The sequence below is a fragment of the Zea mays genome, chromosome 5 (genome assembly GCF_902167145.1).
Source record: "Zea mays cultivar B73 chromosome 5, Zm-B73-REFERENCE-NAM-5.0, whole genome shotgun sequence".
In the NCBI taxonomy this organism is placed as follows: Eukaryota; Viridiplantae; Streptophyta; class Magnoliopsida; order Poales; family Poaceae; genus Zea; species Zea mays.
This window is the reverse complement of record NC_050100.1, coordinates 195,405,853-195,421,029: the sequence shown is the minus strand read 5'-3', so window position 1 is coordinate 195,421,029 and position 15,177 is coordinate 195,405,853. Positions and strand designations below refer to the sequence as shown.

The window sequence follows — 15,177 nt, the reverse complement described above, 5'->3', positions numbered from 1 at the left end:
ACGAAAGTGATCAAACAACTTCGATCTTCACATATTATTATATTATTTAGAGCTAATTTGGTGACCAGAAAAATAGAAAGGATCTATAGAGGAGGTCTCCTTGCTCGAAGTGAAGTTGGTCCTAAAAACAGATGCTCTCATAATCTGATATTCAAAAAGTAGAAATGCTCGGACCACCGTGAGACGGACACAGTTTTTGGATCTTGTTTCCGAATCACCAATGCAAAAAAAAGGGAAAAAAAAAAAGAAAACGACGCCACCATCGTGTTCCGCGTGTTAAATTTACCAGCACTGTCGCTTTTGTGGTGGACGGGTAAAGCGCCGGGCTTTTCCGGGCGAATCTTGCGGGGACGGCGGCGAGGTGGGCACGGCCACCACACTACTCGACTTTCCGTGAAGCCGGTGCCAGAAGGAATGGCCGTGTTGTCGCGGTGCTGGCTGCATGCACACACACCCAGATCTCGCACCGTCACACGAACGCGTTCGTCGATTGGTGTTCGGCAGTGGCAAAGCCGGCGGTGCATCTGTGCAGCAGGGAGTACCACAGCTCGGAACTAGGTTCAACTTCGTACTTGAGATACGATGAGATGCTGGAGTGCATGTCCATGTCCATCGTGCGGTGCCCGGCCTCGGCCTGACTGACCACGCGGAGCAGGAGAAAAGGACCCAAACTATTTTTGCCTGCTTTTGTAGATATATTGAAGTGATGATTCGTGTGCTTCCAGGTGAAGTTTCTGGAAAGCCAACATAAATAAGCTACCATATTATTTCAAGGAGGTTTTTTTTTTTTTTGAAATTTTCAGTGCCTCACGATCAGCGGTGGTGCGCATGTGCCCCAACATCGCTTCGCCTGTCAAACGTTATCTCGCGCTGACACACCACAGAGGACACAGCAATTGGCGGTGGTGGTGGGCCAAGCGGCGTTCTTCTCCATGTCAAAAACGCACTAGAGGGCGTATCAGTATCACACCCACTCGAAGCCCACAGACCATTGCAAGGCCACAGGACAGAGGCACCGTCACCGTCACCGGGCACAATGATAAGACCACTCAACTAGCCAAAAAGGAAATTTGTTGCCCACACACGCATTTCATCTCACTACGAATACAGAGTTAAAAAAAAAGACATTACAATAACTGTTCACAAATGTAACGCGACTAATAAACAGTAAAGTAGAAAAAAAATGAAGTCTTGCTGTTTGCTCCTTAAGTTGAGAGAGCACGGATAGACTTCTCTCTATGGTGTTCTTAACATTTTTTCAGCTCTCTACTCATCTGGCCAACGAACAGATGCTATCAGCAATAATGCAACAAATACATTTGCATGCTCGCACAAACGGTAGTAATAGTCACAAGGAACCAGAGAAATCAGGCAAGCTTAAGACGAGCAGCAAGACGTCTTCTGGTTGACGGGTTGCCCGCGGATCTGCACCGTCGCTGGCCTTGCGTTGGCCGCGGCTGGTTGGCTGGCCATCCTGAGAACAGCAGCAAGAAGGATTTCGTCAAGCACAGTAGAATATCACTATAGCAATAGCACATTTGCCACTTGGTACGGCTTTACCTGTCCTTGATGGATGCAGCCATAGCCATGAAGGCCTGCTCCACGTTGGTGGCGTTTTTGGCACTCGTCTCCATGAACGGGATGCCCATCTCATCAGCAAATGCCTGGATGGTGTTTTAATCAATTGTAAATGTCCAACGAACTCCCAAGGGAGTGGTGAAAAATGGGGAATTGATAACGTTGTCATGTGATGAAATTGGATAACTTACCTTTGCTGTCTCAGTTGCCACAACTTTGTTGGCAGTTAGGTCGCTCTTGTTCCCAACAAGGAGCTTGTTAACATTGTCACTTGCATAACGATCAATTTCATTTAACCATTGCTTCACATTATTGAAGCTTTCTTGGTCTGTCACGTCATATACAATCTGCAAGCAAATAATAAGCCAATATCATAGCATGGTCAATATCGTTGACAAGTTTCAAAAGTTGCTAGTTCAGGTGGCCAACTTACAATGATTCCATGAGCTCCACGGTAGTAGCTGCTAGTGATGGTCCTGAAGCGCTCTTGCCCAGCAGTATCCCACTGCAGGAATTACAAAACTATGTCAGCTGAAGGAATACACAATAGTTATATCATAAACATAGTTGTGTTTTTCGAATTTGAGCCATTGTTTATTACTATGGACTGCATTTCCCTTGGTTCATCAATGAATACACTAGATTATGATATTGTAGGCTTGTAGCTATAATTCGACCACTTGATGCCAAATATCATTTCCACATTTAGAGAACAATGGGTCCATCTGCTAAATAGTGGGAACATATGTTACTTTAGGTTCAAACTTATTGCCTACACAATTAGTCAGCAGATATCAATGTTCCAGATTCTCTATTGACTATCATGAAAAGGCTAACTCTTATTTTTTTACTTTCCAGTTTACCTAGGGAACACATGTCAAATATGACATCACAAGGCATCGAACCATACATATGACAAATAAAAGAAAATACAGCATAGTAATCTTACAATTTGAAGTTTTATGGTCTTCCCATCTTGCTCTACTGTCCGAATTTTCTGTAAAATACAGCATATGAAAAAGAGAAGTTATCGCTGGGTCGCAAAGAAAAGTTGAATTAAAGTATAATATTTTTTCACTAGTAAGTAAATGAATTTGCAATGCACTTACAAAATCAACCCCAATTGTGCTGATGTAGCTGTCCAAATATGAATCATCCTAATCACAGAAGGAAAGTTATAAGAAACATTGCCATTAAGCTTTAAGGATGATGCTTTCAAATAAGTAAAATATGGCCTTCCAAAACAATGAAATAGAAACATCAAGAGGGGCTCTCCAGGATTTAAGAACTTGTAGTAATCATTGCTTTTTGGTTGCAGTTCTATGGTTAAGGGGTGTTTGAATGTACTAGAGCTAATAGTTAGTGGCTAAAATTAGCTGTTTTTAGTAAATTAGTTAATAATTAGCTAGCTATTTGTTAGTTAGCTAATTCCACTAGCAATTTTTTAGCCAACTAACTATTAGCTCTAGTGCATTCAAACACCCCTAAGTCACACGGTGCACATTTCTTTAAATGTACGATTATTTATATGACAACAGCTACACTAAAGAAATACACTGCTTCCGCGTAGAAGTATCAGTGAATGATTACGAGAAAAAACATGAGTACTTACCGCAAATCTGAGAAGCAAGCATGATTTCCCAACACCAGAATCACCAATAAGCAGAAGTTTGAAAAGGTAGTCGCTGAAATTGAAAAAGGAAACTGTGTTAAGTAGCGTATTACATTGACACTGTAGATAGTAATTTGCTAGCAGATCATGTTGGCTTCCATCATGACACAAAATGAATGTGCTCAGGCAGTCCTATTCAAAAATTGTCTCGCTCTAAATTCCAAACTTTCTGTACTCTAGCCATCAAATTCATAACACGAAGATATTAACTATACATGTTCAATGTTAGAAGAGGCCAATCTACCGTGTGTGTAACACAATTTCATATACCTCCAGACTGGGTTCCTTCGGTGGTTAAGTTATCATAGTCCCTTGGATGGCTGATGAATCAGTAATGGTACTACAGTAACAATGTAACCAATACAGTACTCTAACATTTGCATATTTTCCTACACAATATTGTCAACATATTCCCTCCAACTACAACATATATGACAGATCGACTAAATTATGATCAGAGTCAACCCATATTCTCAAAATATTCAGTTTGGAGGTATAAAAATGTTATGGGTAGATTTGTCTTATTAACACTTACTTAACCATGTATAATGGGCATTCCAATGCAAAAATAACGAATATGAAGTAACTTTTATGTTCTTGACATAACCACAGCATATGGAAGTTGTTTAACAAATGATGCACAGCACAATGTTCATGCAAAGAAGAGTTCACCGTAAAATATAAACAGAGCTCATAATGCGATAATGATTTAGGTTATCATAATTCCAGTTAACCGCCCCTACAAAACCTATGTCGCTGCACCAGAGAGCATTCGCATCACGCCCTACAAAGCAAAAACATAATCTAGACGGAGAGCAAACGCATCCACTAAAGGTGCATGAAGTAGTACAGCATAAATTTCTCCGTGCAGGTAGACCAATGCACCCGCGGCCGCAGGAGGCCCTTTCATTCACGCAATCGCGGTATGGAACCCAAATTCTCAGATCCAGATCGAAAGCTGGTGACACCCACCAGCGTGCATCTGATCAGATCCCCGTGAAGTTCCATCCGAACAACGCGGAATTACGAAAGCAATTGTTACACAGATCACGGTGGCGGGCACGGATGACAAGGGAAGGATGATCGGAGGCCTTACTACTCGGGATTCATGTCGAATCGAATCTGGCTGAATCGCTCGCTTGCCGCGCCTTCGAACGGGGACGACGGAAGGGGCGGTCAGAGACTCAGAGCGAGTCGGTGGATCTGAGGGGGACGAGAGACGCGAGCGCAGCGCAGGTGGTTAGAGATGCAAACGTGATGTATTCAAGGGGCGGAATGATAAATACTCGAGAGCCCGAGCCGAGGCTCGCGGTCGCGGAGCGAAAGCCGCGTGTGCGCGTCCCGCGTGGGTCGTCGATGGCCGTTGGCCGCGCGTTTGCTTCGGTGCGCGACGGAGACACGGGGAGGCCCGTGATGACCAAAGCGTGTTCGTTCGATTTGACCTCCGCCGTTCCGTGCGGCCTGACCCCTGCCCGGAATGAGCTTCGTACAAGGCAAGCGGTGGCTCCGGCGGTCCGGCCGCCGCGGATGGACTGTTTGATAGCGGAACCAGCTACGCCGACCTGGAGGCTTTCTTTGACCACACGGTACATGTGCGTGTTCCTTCGCTGCAAGGTGACGGAGGCAAGGTCGATTCTTGTAGGCCCTCGAGGTGAAGGAGAGCCGCTGTGGATGCAATGACGAGGAGGAGCTGTAGACTGTAGTGTAGTGGCACTGTGGCAGTCGAACGAGGATGTGTTCACGACGGTGGAGACGAGGCGAGCGATAGCATTGGAGCGGCGATGGCCGCAGCAGCTCTGACCGTCCACACGTCTATTTGTTCAGTTTATAATCTGTCAAGAGATTATAATTTATTAGCATCAAAGAGATTATGTAATCCAACTTAAATAGATAGAAAACAAAGAGCAAATTATTAGGCCAAATTATATAATTTGAAGGCTAAATTAACAAAATCTCATAAGGTACTCAACACATACTTATTTCAACTTTTTTGGTAAAAAGACCTACTATCCTTGTCAACTTTAGAAGAAATTACCCACTATTACCACTACTTACACAAAAAAAAAGTTTTATCTATCTTTTTCTTACACATATGACTAAAATCAATAATCAAAATTCCAATAAATTGAGTTGTAAATCAGCTACACCTAGATTATTTAATCTTATATATAATTTAGATTATATAGTATATAAACTGAAACAAACAGACTCACGGTATCGGCAAAAAAATTAGTTTCATTTTGGAGCGTCGGATTTTTTTCCCGACTAGTCCATATGTAATTCATACACCATTTCTCATGACCTTAAGTTTGTGTCTAAAATCGTACGTTTCTGTATATAATCGTTTTGTCTAAAATCGTGTGTTTCTACAAAAATATAGATATTTCACACTTTAAGGAGTCAATTGATAAGTTTAACTATACAAATATATTAATACTTATAATATGAAATAAACATCATTAAATTAATTCATTAGTGAAATTTAAGATTCGTTGATTTATTGCAATCGCAGATATAAACTTACGCTCCATTTGGATCATTGAAATTGAATTCTATTCTAATAATAGTAATTTAGACATATATCAATTTAGCTAATTCGGTTTTATGCAAAATATATTTGTATACTATTATTAGCAAGATGTCAGAGACATTTATGTGCTACATTTTTACTATAAAGAGGTGAGACGAAGAGTGACATTTAAGTTACAGAGTAGAAACAAATTTTACTAGTGCATAAAATCATTTCTCATTCTCCACCCCATAAAATTGAGATAGACTTATATCTGAACTTTAGAAAGTGGTGGAATGTCAAATTCCAAATTAAATAAGTTATTTTATTTAGTGGATTTCAATTCCTCTAAAATGAAGGGATCCAAACGTTCCGTTAGGAGATTTGAGGTTCCAAACTTGCCCTTATTCATAACTGATGGAGTACACTATACATTTAAGGCTAGAAGCCCGGAACAGATCAAAACGCATTACATCTCACCTGATAGTATCACCAAAGGGGAAAAACATATCCTAATCTAGTTTGGAAACTCTATTTTTTTCAAAGGATTCCTATTTTCCGAGGTGAAAATAAATTAATTTTTCTTAAAAAATAGAAATCCCTTAGGCCCCGTTTGTTTCCTTTGATTTTAAGGAATTGGAATCTTACTATCGAAATAGGCTATTTTTTAGAATGTGACATTCCACCACTTTCCAAAGTTATCATATAAGTCTATCTCAAATTCATGGGGGTGAGAGATGAAAATTGATTCTATAGATTTACATGTTATTTTTCCGATGTATAACTTATAGCACACTCTTCTACTTGATTCGTTATAACATGAATGTAGTATTTAACCATCTCTCTCATATGATTTAAAATAATATACAAATATATTACATATATAAATATATGAACTTAATTAGTTTTGTCTAAATTATAATTATTAAAATGAAATTAAATTCCAACGAAACAAACGGGGCCTTATGAAAATGGGGTTCCCAAACTAACCTTAAAACATTGTTTTTCAACTCCGATTGCACTTAGAACTAGCCAGTCGAGAGTCTAGACTTCAAACATAACTTCTGATTTATGAAAACTATAATTGATATCAGCATATACCATAGAGGCTGTCATTACTCATCTTACTTCTCAGAGCCCGTTTGAGAGCAAAATTTTTCAATACTATAGTTTTTAAACGTTATAGTATAATCAAAGTATTTTAATATCATAGTTTCGCATGTGCGGCAAGGAAAAACTTTAATCTAGACTAAAATTTTCAATATTTTGTGTAATAGTGTGTTTTTAATACAAAGTTTTTGGAACCTTTACCAGACATCCTATCAAATACCAAGGTATTGCATTGGAACTAGGAAAAAACTTTGCCCACAAACAGGCCCTCACCTGGTTCTATTAGTTAGCGATCCTGGCTCTGAGTTCTTTCTTCCGTAATGAACTGTCGGCACCGGTCCTACATTTTTTCTCTATGGACCGAGGAGAAAGGGGGCTCAGCAGGAAGAGGATTGTACCATGAGAGAAGCACAGAGGTCAACCCGCTTCAAATATGGAACATGGATTCTGGCAATGCAACGGAGTTGTAGTTTGAGCTACACATTTTGGAGCTCTTTTGAAAAGTTGTTAGGCTTTTAATCCTGAGAAGCCAATGATAAATTTTAGTTGATGTTGGTAAACACAGAAAGCTACAGAAAACCCACAAAATCAAACTTTACATCTTTTCTTACAAACTACGCTTTTTGGTCTTCTAGCTTTTCGAACAAACAAACAAAGCTTATAGACTATTCTTCGGATTAAAGCCAGTTGATCGAACTGTTGCAGCTATATTCCATAAAGACAAAAACAAAGAAAGCCAGTTGATCGAACTGTTGCAGCTATATTCCATAAAGACAAAAACAAAGAAACAAGTACCGATTAAAGCCAAACAAACATACTGCAAAAGTCACATCATATTATCCTGAATCACCAAAACCAAATCAGAGGGTTGTTCACAAATGCAATTCGTGGCTTATAAACGGTGAAGCTGTATGATAGGGTAGAAAGGAATGGAAAGTCGAGAGTGCACCAAGTACCTGCTTACATATTTGCAGCTCCCTAATAGCTAGTTTGGTAACTCCATTTTTCCAAAAAAAATCTTATTTTTTTAAGAAAAAATAAAAATAATTTCTCTTAGAAAAATAGAAATCCCTTGGAAAAATGGAGTTCGACAAGCTAGCCCTAATCGTCCGATCAATGAATAGATGCTATCAGCAGCGTCTTCTGAAAATAATGCAAATACATTTGCAAGCGCACACAAAAGGTAGTAGTTGTGTGTTTGAGTTTACACAAAGTACAAAAAAAAATCAGGCAACCTTAGGATGAGCAGCAAGACGTCTTCTGGTTGACGGGTTGACCGCGGATCTGCACGGTCGCTGGCCTTGCGTTAGCCGCAGCTGGTTGGCTGGCCATCCTGAGAACAGCAACAGGTAGAATTTCGTTAAACCCAGTAGAACTTCGTGACACCAATAGGATATTTACCAGTTAGCACGTTATCTGTATACCTGTCCTTGATGGATGCAGCCATAGCCATGAAGGCCTGCTCCACATTGATGGCGTTTTTGGCACTCGTCTCCATGAATGGGATGCCCATCTCATCAGCAAACGCCTGGATGGTGTTTTAAGGCGATTATAAATGCTCAAAAAATTCATCAAGTCGTGGTGAAAAATAAAGTATCGCTGACCTTGTCATGATCTATTCATGAAACTGGATAACTAACCTTTGCTGTCTCGGTTGCCACAACTTTGTTAGCAGTTAGATCGCTCTTGTTCCCAACAAGGAGCTTGTTAACATTGTCACTTGCATAACGGTCAATCTCGTTTAACCATTGCTTCACATTATTGAAGCTTTCTTGGTCTGTCACGTCATATACAATCTGCAAGCCAACAGCAGAACCCAGCCAGTATAGTAACATGATCAATATGGTTGACAAGTTTCAGAAGTCGCTAGTTCAGGTGGCCAACTTACAATGATTCCGTGAGCTCCGCGGTAGTAGCTGCTAGTGATTGTCCTGAAGCGCTCTTGTCCAGCAGTATCCCACTGCAGCAATTACAAAACAATGTCAGTTGAAGAACTACACAATAGTTATATCATAAACATATTGGTAATTTTCAGACAGATCTGGTTTGCAGTTTATTTTCACGGAATGCATTTCCCTTAGTTCACTAATCATAATATGCTCCAGAAGTAGCTATAATTCAAATACTTGATGCTGAAATGCACTTCTACTTCTAGATTACATGTTTTTAATAGAAGTCGCTTATTGAAAAATGCATTGTCACCAATAAATATGACAAGAGAACTAGACCAACCAAAGTCAACAACAGGTTAAATGTTATAGCAATATATAAAAACTGAACAGTGGAATACATTTCTACAGTTAGACAACATTGGTTCATCTGCTAACTGGTGAAAACTGAAGCTATATGATGTTTAAACTTATTTCCTGTATGATCAATCAACAGATATCTATGTACCAGTTTCTCTACTAGCTATCATGGAAAAGGTTAACTTTTATTTTTCTTACTTTCCAAGTTATATATAGGGAAACATATGTCAAGCATGACATCACAAAGACACCAAAGGATGCAATTAAAAAGCCTCAAACGGACAGTCTACCCAGTTGTGGTGAAGCCTCTGCTAAGATTCATCTCTCCTACAACGTTTTTACCGCACTGACATGTGAGTCCTGTGTACTTGAGAGTTGAGTCAGCTCCCCTCAACCACCCCATCCCATGCCCTCGCTCGTCTTTGCCGCCTCATCTGCTGCTAGGGTTTTGGCTGCCACAATGGCAACAGAGTTGTGCGAGCTCCTCTCCCATGTGCATCGCTTCTGTCTGCAACTCCGTGTACCTGGGGGCTGGGGAGCAGAAATGAGAGAGGCAGCAAGGACGACCATTGTCCAGCACTCCAGCCATTCCTCTCACAATCTGATTTATCCTACCCTCAACTCCTCTTCCATGGCTAGCAAGGGTGTCACCTTTCTTCTCATTGAAGTCCAAAGGTTGAGAGGGCGTCATGTTATTTACTGTGCCGGCTTTCAGGACCACACAGGGCAGGGAATCTACCTCTGACAACAGTACATGCATTCAGTTATGTTCCTTCTCCATTGTATTTAGAAATTTTGTTTCAGTAGCCAAGCCACAAATTTTGTTTCAGTAGCCAAGCCACTCAGAATTGAAACAACTACAAAAGAAGCAACTGAATTGCTGCTGTGTATTGTGTTTGCATGATTCAGGACAGGTGACAATGGCCACATGAGTTCAGATGACCTCAAGGAAGTCAAGGTGTACAACACTACAACGAGATCATCTCAGACCCGCTGAATGAGCAACAATTTGTGTGCTTATCTGATGGCTCAGAAACTCTTATGCAGATGGTATGGTATATTGTCAGTGTTTGCCACAGTGATGCTGTGGTCGTTGATTGCACCAATGAGGTCTCAATTCCAGTGCCCCCTCCTCGCATGTGTTGTGGATTGGTCCTAAGCTCCTGATTATGCTCTGGGATGTTATGAATTATGCAGTAGACCTGGGCTGAACACTGGACACTGCTGCCAGGTCAAGACTTACCAAGGAGTGTGCCACCTCAGACAAAAAGCACTGAATAAATTCATTGAAGTTCAAATCCATTTAGATGAGCATCTACTTGGTAAATTTCAGAGTTTCAGGAGCAATGTACCATTCTTAATTGGTTAATACCTATGTAGTACTTCTGTCTAATGCAGTTGCATGGGAGCATTCTGATACTTCATTGAAACCTACAACCCCAAATCAACCATACAATTGCTAACTTTGTAGTACAATGGCATAGGTTACTCGAGAACACAAAAAATTAACCCTCTAACATCTTCCTGAATATAATAAATTTGATGAGGCGACTGTTCCAATAAAAACATTTCCTGGATATGATAAATTAATCATTACTAATAGGATGACTAAAAGGCAGCTCTAACTTTGTTCCTAAAGAAATTTATAAATATGAGTCACTACGAGGCATATTGTAGAAAACTATGAGAAAGCTCCAACTTCATACTACTGATTTTCAATTGGATGACCAACTGTTCTTGTCCAATAATGCTTCTCCCAGTTTCTCTCTTTCGGCACTGCAATGCAGTTTTATTTTAATCAATAATGATTTTATGAAAAGTATGAACCATGTTCTGTTGCGGTTGCCTGGTTGCTGAGTTAATTAAAAAAATTATGTCTTTCGACAACATTACTACTGATTCCTGATTTTCAGCCCATGTGTTTCATTTACATTACTGTGGGTATGATGGTTTTTACTCATAATAATAGTTTGATGAATTGAATGAATGTTTTAATTTTGCTGGGACTATCTATATATCTGTTGACAGATTTCATCACCAATACTATAATGCTCAAACAAATATTTCTATTTATGTGCCTAATTTTTTTGTCATATCTGTGTACATTTCATAAAATCCTATTTTCAAGTTTTTTTGTCATTTTCAAGAAGTTAGGATCCAGTGGTTGTTTTTTTGCTACAAATTAGCTTGTAGCTTGTCAAATTCAATTTATTATTGCGCAGATTTATCAATGATTGCTAATAGGGAAATCAAAATCTGAAAGGAGTCATCATAGCAGGCATTATGGGAGGTGTTCCTTTCATTTCTTGTTGATAGCATCGTGAGAAATGTAAAAGAAGATGCTACACTTTGGTGTATGGCAGGAGCAAAACAAATCCGTAGTTTATGGCCATGATGCTCCTTGGTGTCGATCATGTACTGGTGTGTGTGGCAAGTTCTAGTGCGGTGTTTGTCCCTTCAAGGGTTGTATGAATTATGTATACCCTTCTTCTTAATATAATGATGTGCAGCTCTCATGCGTGTTCGATAGAAAAAAAATCTTGTTGGGCTGTTAACTTCAGTATTGATATGGCATTCTAGATAGCTAAACCCTCGAAAAAACACTGCTAAATGCAAAGTCATTTTTCACATGTCATATCTTTCATTCACGAGAACAATGCCCAGTGCTTGTGTTGCTTTATCACCAACAGTTATCAATCAAATTAAATTGTCGTTGTCATCAATGTGGTTCGAAACAACATGTTGCTAAGGACCTAAGGTTATGTAGATTTTAGTATTTGTTTGACTACTTTCCAACGAGTGTTTCCCTACAAATTGATTAGTTTTATTCTTGTAGAAGTGTATGCCGTGATATTTTCTGTCTACATATTTCAGTTATCTGCTCAGCTACCAGATATGACAAGTGTAATGAACCAAAGATCTCATGGCCTCTCCTAAAAAAATACAAACATTCCTCAGAACATGCTTGTTTCTTCTTGAATGCAATATGAAGCTCCCAAGGTGCTTCTGGTTCTGAATGAGTGTTTTTTTGTTGGTGTTGAATTTTTTCTCCCGTTGCAGTGCAGAGGCATAAACCTAGTAACAGAAAAAAAAATATAGCACAGTAATCTCACAATTTGAAGCTTTATGGTCTTCCCGTCTTGCTCTACTGTCCTAATTTTCTGCAAAAAAATGGCAAAACAGATTAACTTATTATGGCCCACAAAGAGAACTTGAATTAATAAAGATATTAATTATTACCAGGAGTAAGAAATGATTTGTAATGCACTTACAAAGTCAACTCCAATTGTGCTGATGTAGCTGTCCAGATATGAATCATCCTAATCACACAAGGACAGTTAATAGTAATGTCGTCAGTCTATGCAAGAAAGATTTCACATTAAGCTTTAAGGATGATGCTTTGATATAAGTAAACTAAGGCCCTGCAACATGATGAAATAGAAACATCAATATGACCGCACCAGGTGTTGTAACTTGCAAGGTTAAGTCACAATGCATGTTTCTTCAATGTACTCCTTTCATCCCAGATTATAAGTCATTCTAACTTTCTTGAAGAGTCAAAACATCTCGAATTTGACCAAATTTGTATGATAAAATAATAACATTTATGATACCAAATAAGTATCAGCAGTTTTTTTATTAATTATATTTTCATAGTATACCTATTTGATGTCAGTGCATGGTAGGATCCTAAAGCGCGATAGCAATGAAAATATACCTAAAGATTTAGCCTTGAATAGAAGTGAATGAAAAACAGTTATTGATGTGCCCGAACCATGATTGTAGGTTCTATTGGGTTTTAACTCTAGCCTACCCCAAATTGCTTGGGACAAAAGGCTTTGTTGTTGTTCTTGTATAGTCTATCTATTTGATGTCATAAATCTTTGTAAGAATCTTTAATTCTCCAAGAAAGTTTAAATGACTTATAATTTGGAATAGAGGGAGTACATTTATTTAAATTGCAACAGCTACACTAAAAAAATGCAACACTTCAGCATAGAAAGTACCAATGAATGATTATGATAAGAAATAGTTCTTACTGCAAATCTGAGAAGCAAGCATGATTTTCCAACACCAGAATCACCGATAAGCAGAAGTTTGAAAAGGTAATCACTGAAATTGAAAACCAAAACTAGGGTAAGTAGCACAATACATTGAGAGGGTGGATGAGTACTCTACTGGCAGATCATGGTGGCTTCTATTACTTCGCCGAGACACCAACTTTGAATTGCCATTAGCACAACATAAAGGGATTTGCTAAAATTCAGGTGCCTGAATTTTAGTTTTCTTTCAGGCATTGGTTATTGCATTTTTATATTAAACATTCAGTTTTAGTTTGTTGCAATTTTTGTAGACAATCTGTAATTTTCAGTCTCAAGAATAAAAATCCCTTTAAACAAAACCACAAATCTGACAAAATTTGATTTATGTCGACACAAGCACAACGACAATTTACAATTATTTGTATAGTAGGACAAGGACAAAAAATGGTATGTTATAACAACAACAACAAAAAAACAAATGACAAATGATAGAAGTAATAATATACTTACACTAGTTGATGGTACAATAGTGTTGTCTGATATTATCTTAAAATTTGGGCAGCTAAAATATAGGAGAAGTGCAACATAAATGTGCTCATGCGGACCTATTCAAATTGTTTTGTTCTCTAAGTTCTTTTTTTATATTTCATTACCTATCTAGCCATCTAACGCATAACACAAAGATTTGAACTGGACATGTTGAATGTCAGAATAAGCCAATATAATGTTTGTGTTATAAGATTTCATCTAATTCCAGGTCAGACTCTTTGTTATCATAGTCCCTACTCCATAGGATGGTTCGGTTATGCTACTACAATGATACTATAAACAAGACAAATACTTGTCTATACAACACTTTCAGCATAGTATACACTTGTTATAATATGGAACGTATATAATAGATGTTCAACCACGACTATCGCTAACACAGAGCAACTTTTCTTATGTTATTTACATAACCGCAACGTATGCAAATTAGTCAACAAATACAGCATTCTACAGTACAATGTTCATGCAGAGGAAACAGTTCACTGCAAAATATAAACAGATAACGCGATAATAATTTATCATCATAAATTCCCCAATAAAACTTGTTTGAGAAAACAAAATTAAATTGTTCGAGAAAACTTCATTCGTGTCCAGTATTTTTTTCCCACTGGAAAGCCTATACCTCTACACAGAGCATTCTCGCCACGTCCTGCAAACAAAGCATAATCTAAACCGAGCAAACACGGAGATGCATCAAGCTGTACATTGTACAACATGAATTTCTTCATACAAGTAGGACCAAAGCAGCGCCGGCCGCAGGAGGCCCTTCCATTCACGAAATCCCAATAGAAACCACAAATTCCGAGATCCAGATCGGAAGCTAATGAGAGCCACTAGCACGCGCCTGATCAGATCCCTGTAAGTTCCATCAGAGAACCACGCAACCACAGGCCCAAAGCAGCAACCGAAAATCCGACCGAATAGATCACGGTGACGGGCTCGGAAGAGAAGGGAAGGATAATCGGAGGCCTTACTACTCGGGATTCATGACGACTCAAATCTGACGGAACCGCTCAGCCTGCCGCGCTTTGGAACGGGGACACGAGAAGGGCGGTCCGAACGAATTGATGGATCTGGGGAGGAGACGATGCTGCTTGGAGATGCAAAACGTCGGAGGTTTGGGGTGGAACGATAAAATACTTAGGTAACCCCTACCGACTTTATATTATACTTCATCCATCAGACCATCACGTTTATGCAATCAGCACTTATATACAAGTGACTCTATTGATCCGTTAGATTATGATTCAATTGTAGATATAATCATGGTTTATTAGATGATTTGCTAAATCTACATAAGATAGTGGTGAAAGGGTTTAAGTGTGAAATATGATATATGGTTAGATCATGATCTGATAGACCAAAAAACTTGTTTGCATACTTACAAGTAAGGACTGATCGCATATTAATTGTTGCCCATGTTTATAGCATCTTATGTCCTATTTGAGAGAGCTTCACTTCAAGAAT

The 15,177-nt window shown here is 39.0% G+C and overlaps 2 protein-coding genes across 3 annotated transcripts; both read right to left on the bottom strand.

The window, feature by feature from the left end:
- Positions 1–1,054: 1,054 nt before the first annotated feature.
- LOC542396 (ypt homolog 2) lies at positions 1,055–5,043 on the bottom strand. 2 transcript variants are annotated; one of them, NM_001111971.2, is made up of 9 exons: positions 4,537–4,849; positions 4,347–4,453; positions 3,191–3,263; positions 2,688–2,735; positions 2,528–2,575; positions 2,012–2,083; positions 1,770–1,925; positions 1,561–1,664; positions 1,057–1,474 (listed from the first exon to the last, which is right to left on the bottom strand). In NM_001111971.2, the coding sequence occupies exons 2-9, from the start codon at positions 4,358–4,360 to the stop codon at positions 1,378–1,380; spliced, it is 612 nt and encodes a 203-aa protein (NP_001105441.2). In that variant the 5' UTR covers positions 4,361–4,453; positions 4,537–4,849; the 3' UTR covers positions 1,057–1,377. The 2 variants fall into 2 exon arrangements, with proteins under 2 accessions (XP_023155823.1, NP_001105441.2); XM_023300055.2 differs by having other exon boundaries at positions 1,055–1,474; positions 4,347–5,043.
- Positions 5,044–7,739: 2,696 nt separating this feature from the next.
- On the bottom strand, positions 7,740–14,829 carry LOC100502159 (uncharacterized). Its single transcript, NM_001196637.1, has 8 exons — positions 14,685–14,829; positions 13,159–13,231; positions 12,391–12,438; positions 12,232–12,279; positions 8,758–8,829; positions 8,510–8,665; positions 8,294–8,397; positions 7,740–8,202 (listed from the first exon to the last, which is right to left on the bottom strand). Exons 1-8 carry the CDS (start codon positions 14,696–14,698, stop codon positions 8,106–8,108), a joined length of 612 nt encoding a protein of 203 aa, NP_001183566.1. The 5' UTR covers positions 14,699–14,829; the 3' UTR covers positions 7,740–8,105.
- Positions 14,830–15,177: the final 348 nt, after the last annotated feature.

Excerpts from the sequence above, each read along its gene's own strand:
- LOC542396 (XM_023300055.2), bottom strand. Across the intron at positions 2,736-3,190 it reads GCTTGCTTCTCAGATTTGCG|GATGATTCATATTTGGACAG; the intron begins GTAAGTACTCAT and ends TTCTGTGATTAG. Across the intron at positions 2,576-2,687 it reads GCACAATTGGGGTTGATTTT|AAAATTCGGACAGTAGAGCA; the intron begins GTAAGTGCATTG and ends TGTATTTTACAG.
- LOC100502159 (NM_001196637.1), bottom strand. Across the intron at positions 12,439-13,158 it reads GCTTGCTTCTCAGATTTGCA|GATGATTCATATCTGGACAG; the intron begins GTAAGAACTATT and ends TTGTGTGATTAG. Across the intron at positions 8,398-8,509 it reads TGGCAACCGAGACAGCAAAG|GCGTTTGCTGATGAGATGGG; the intron begins GTTAGTTATCCA and ends AACACCATCCAG.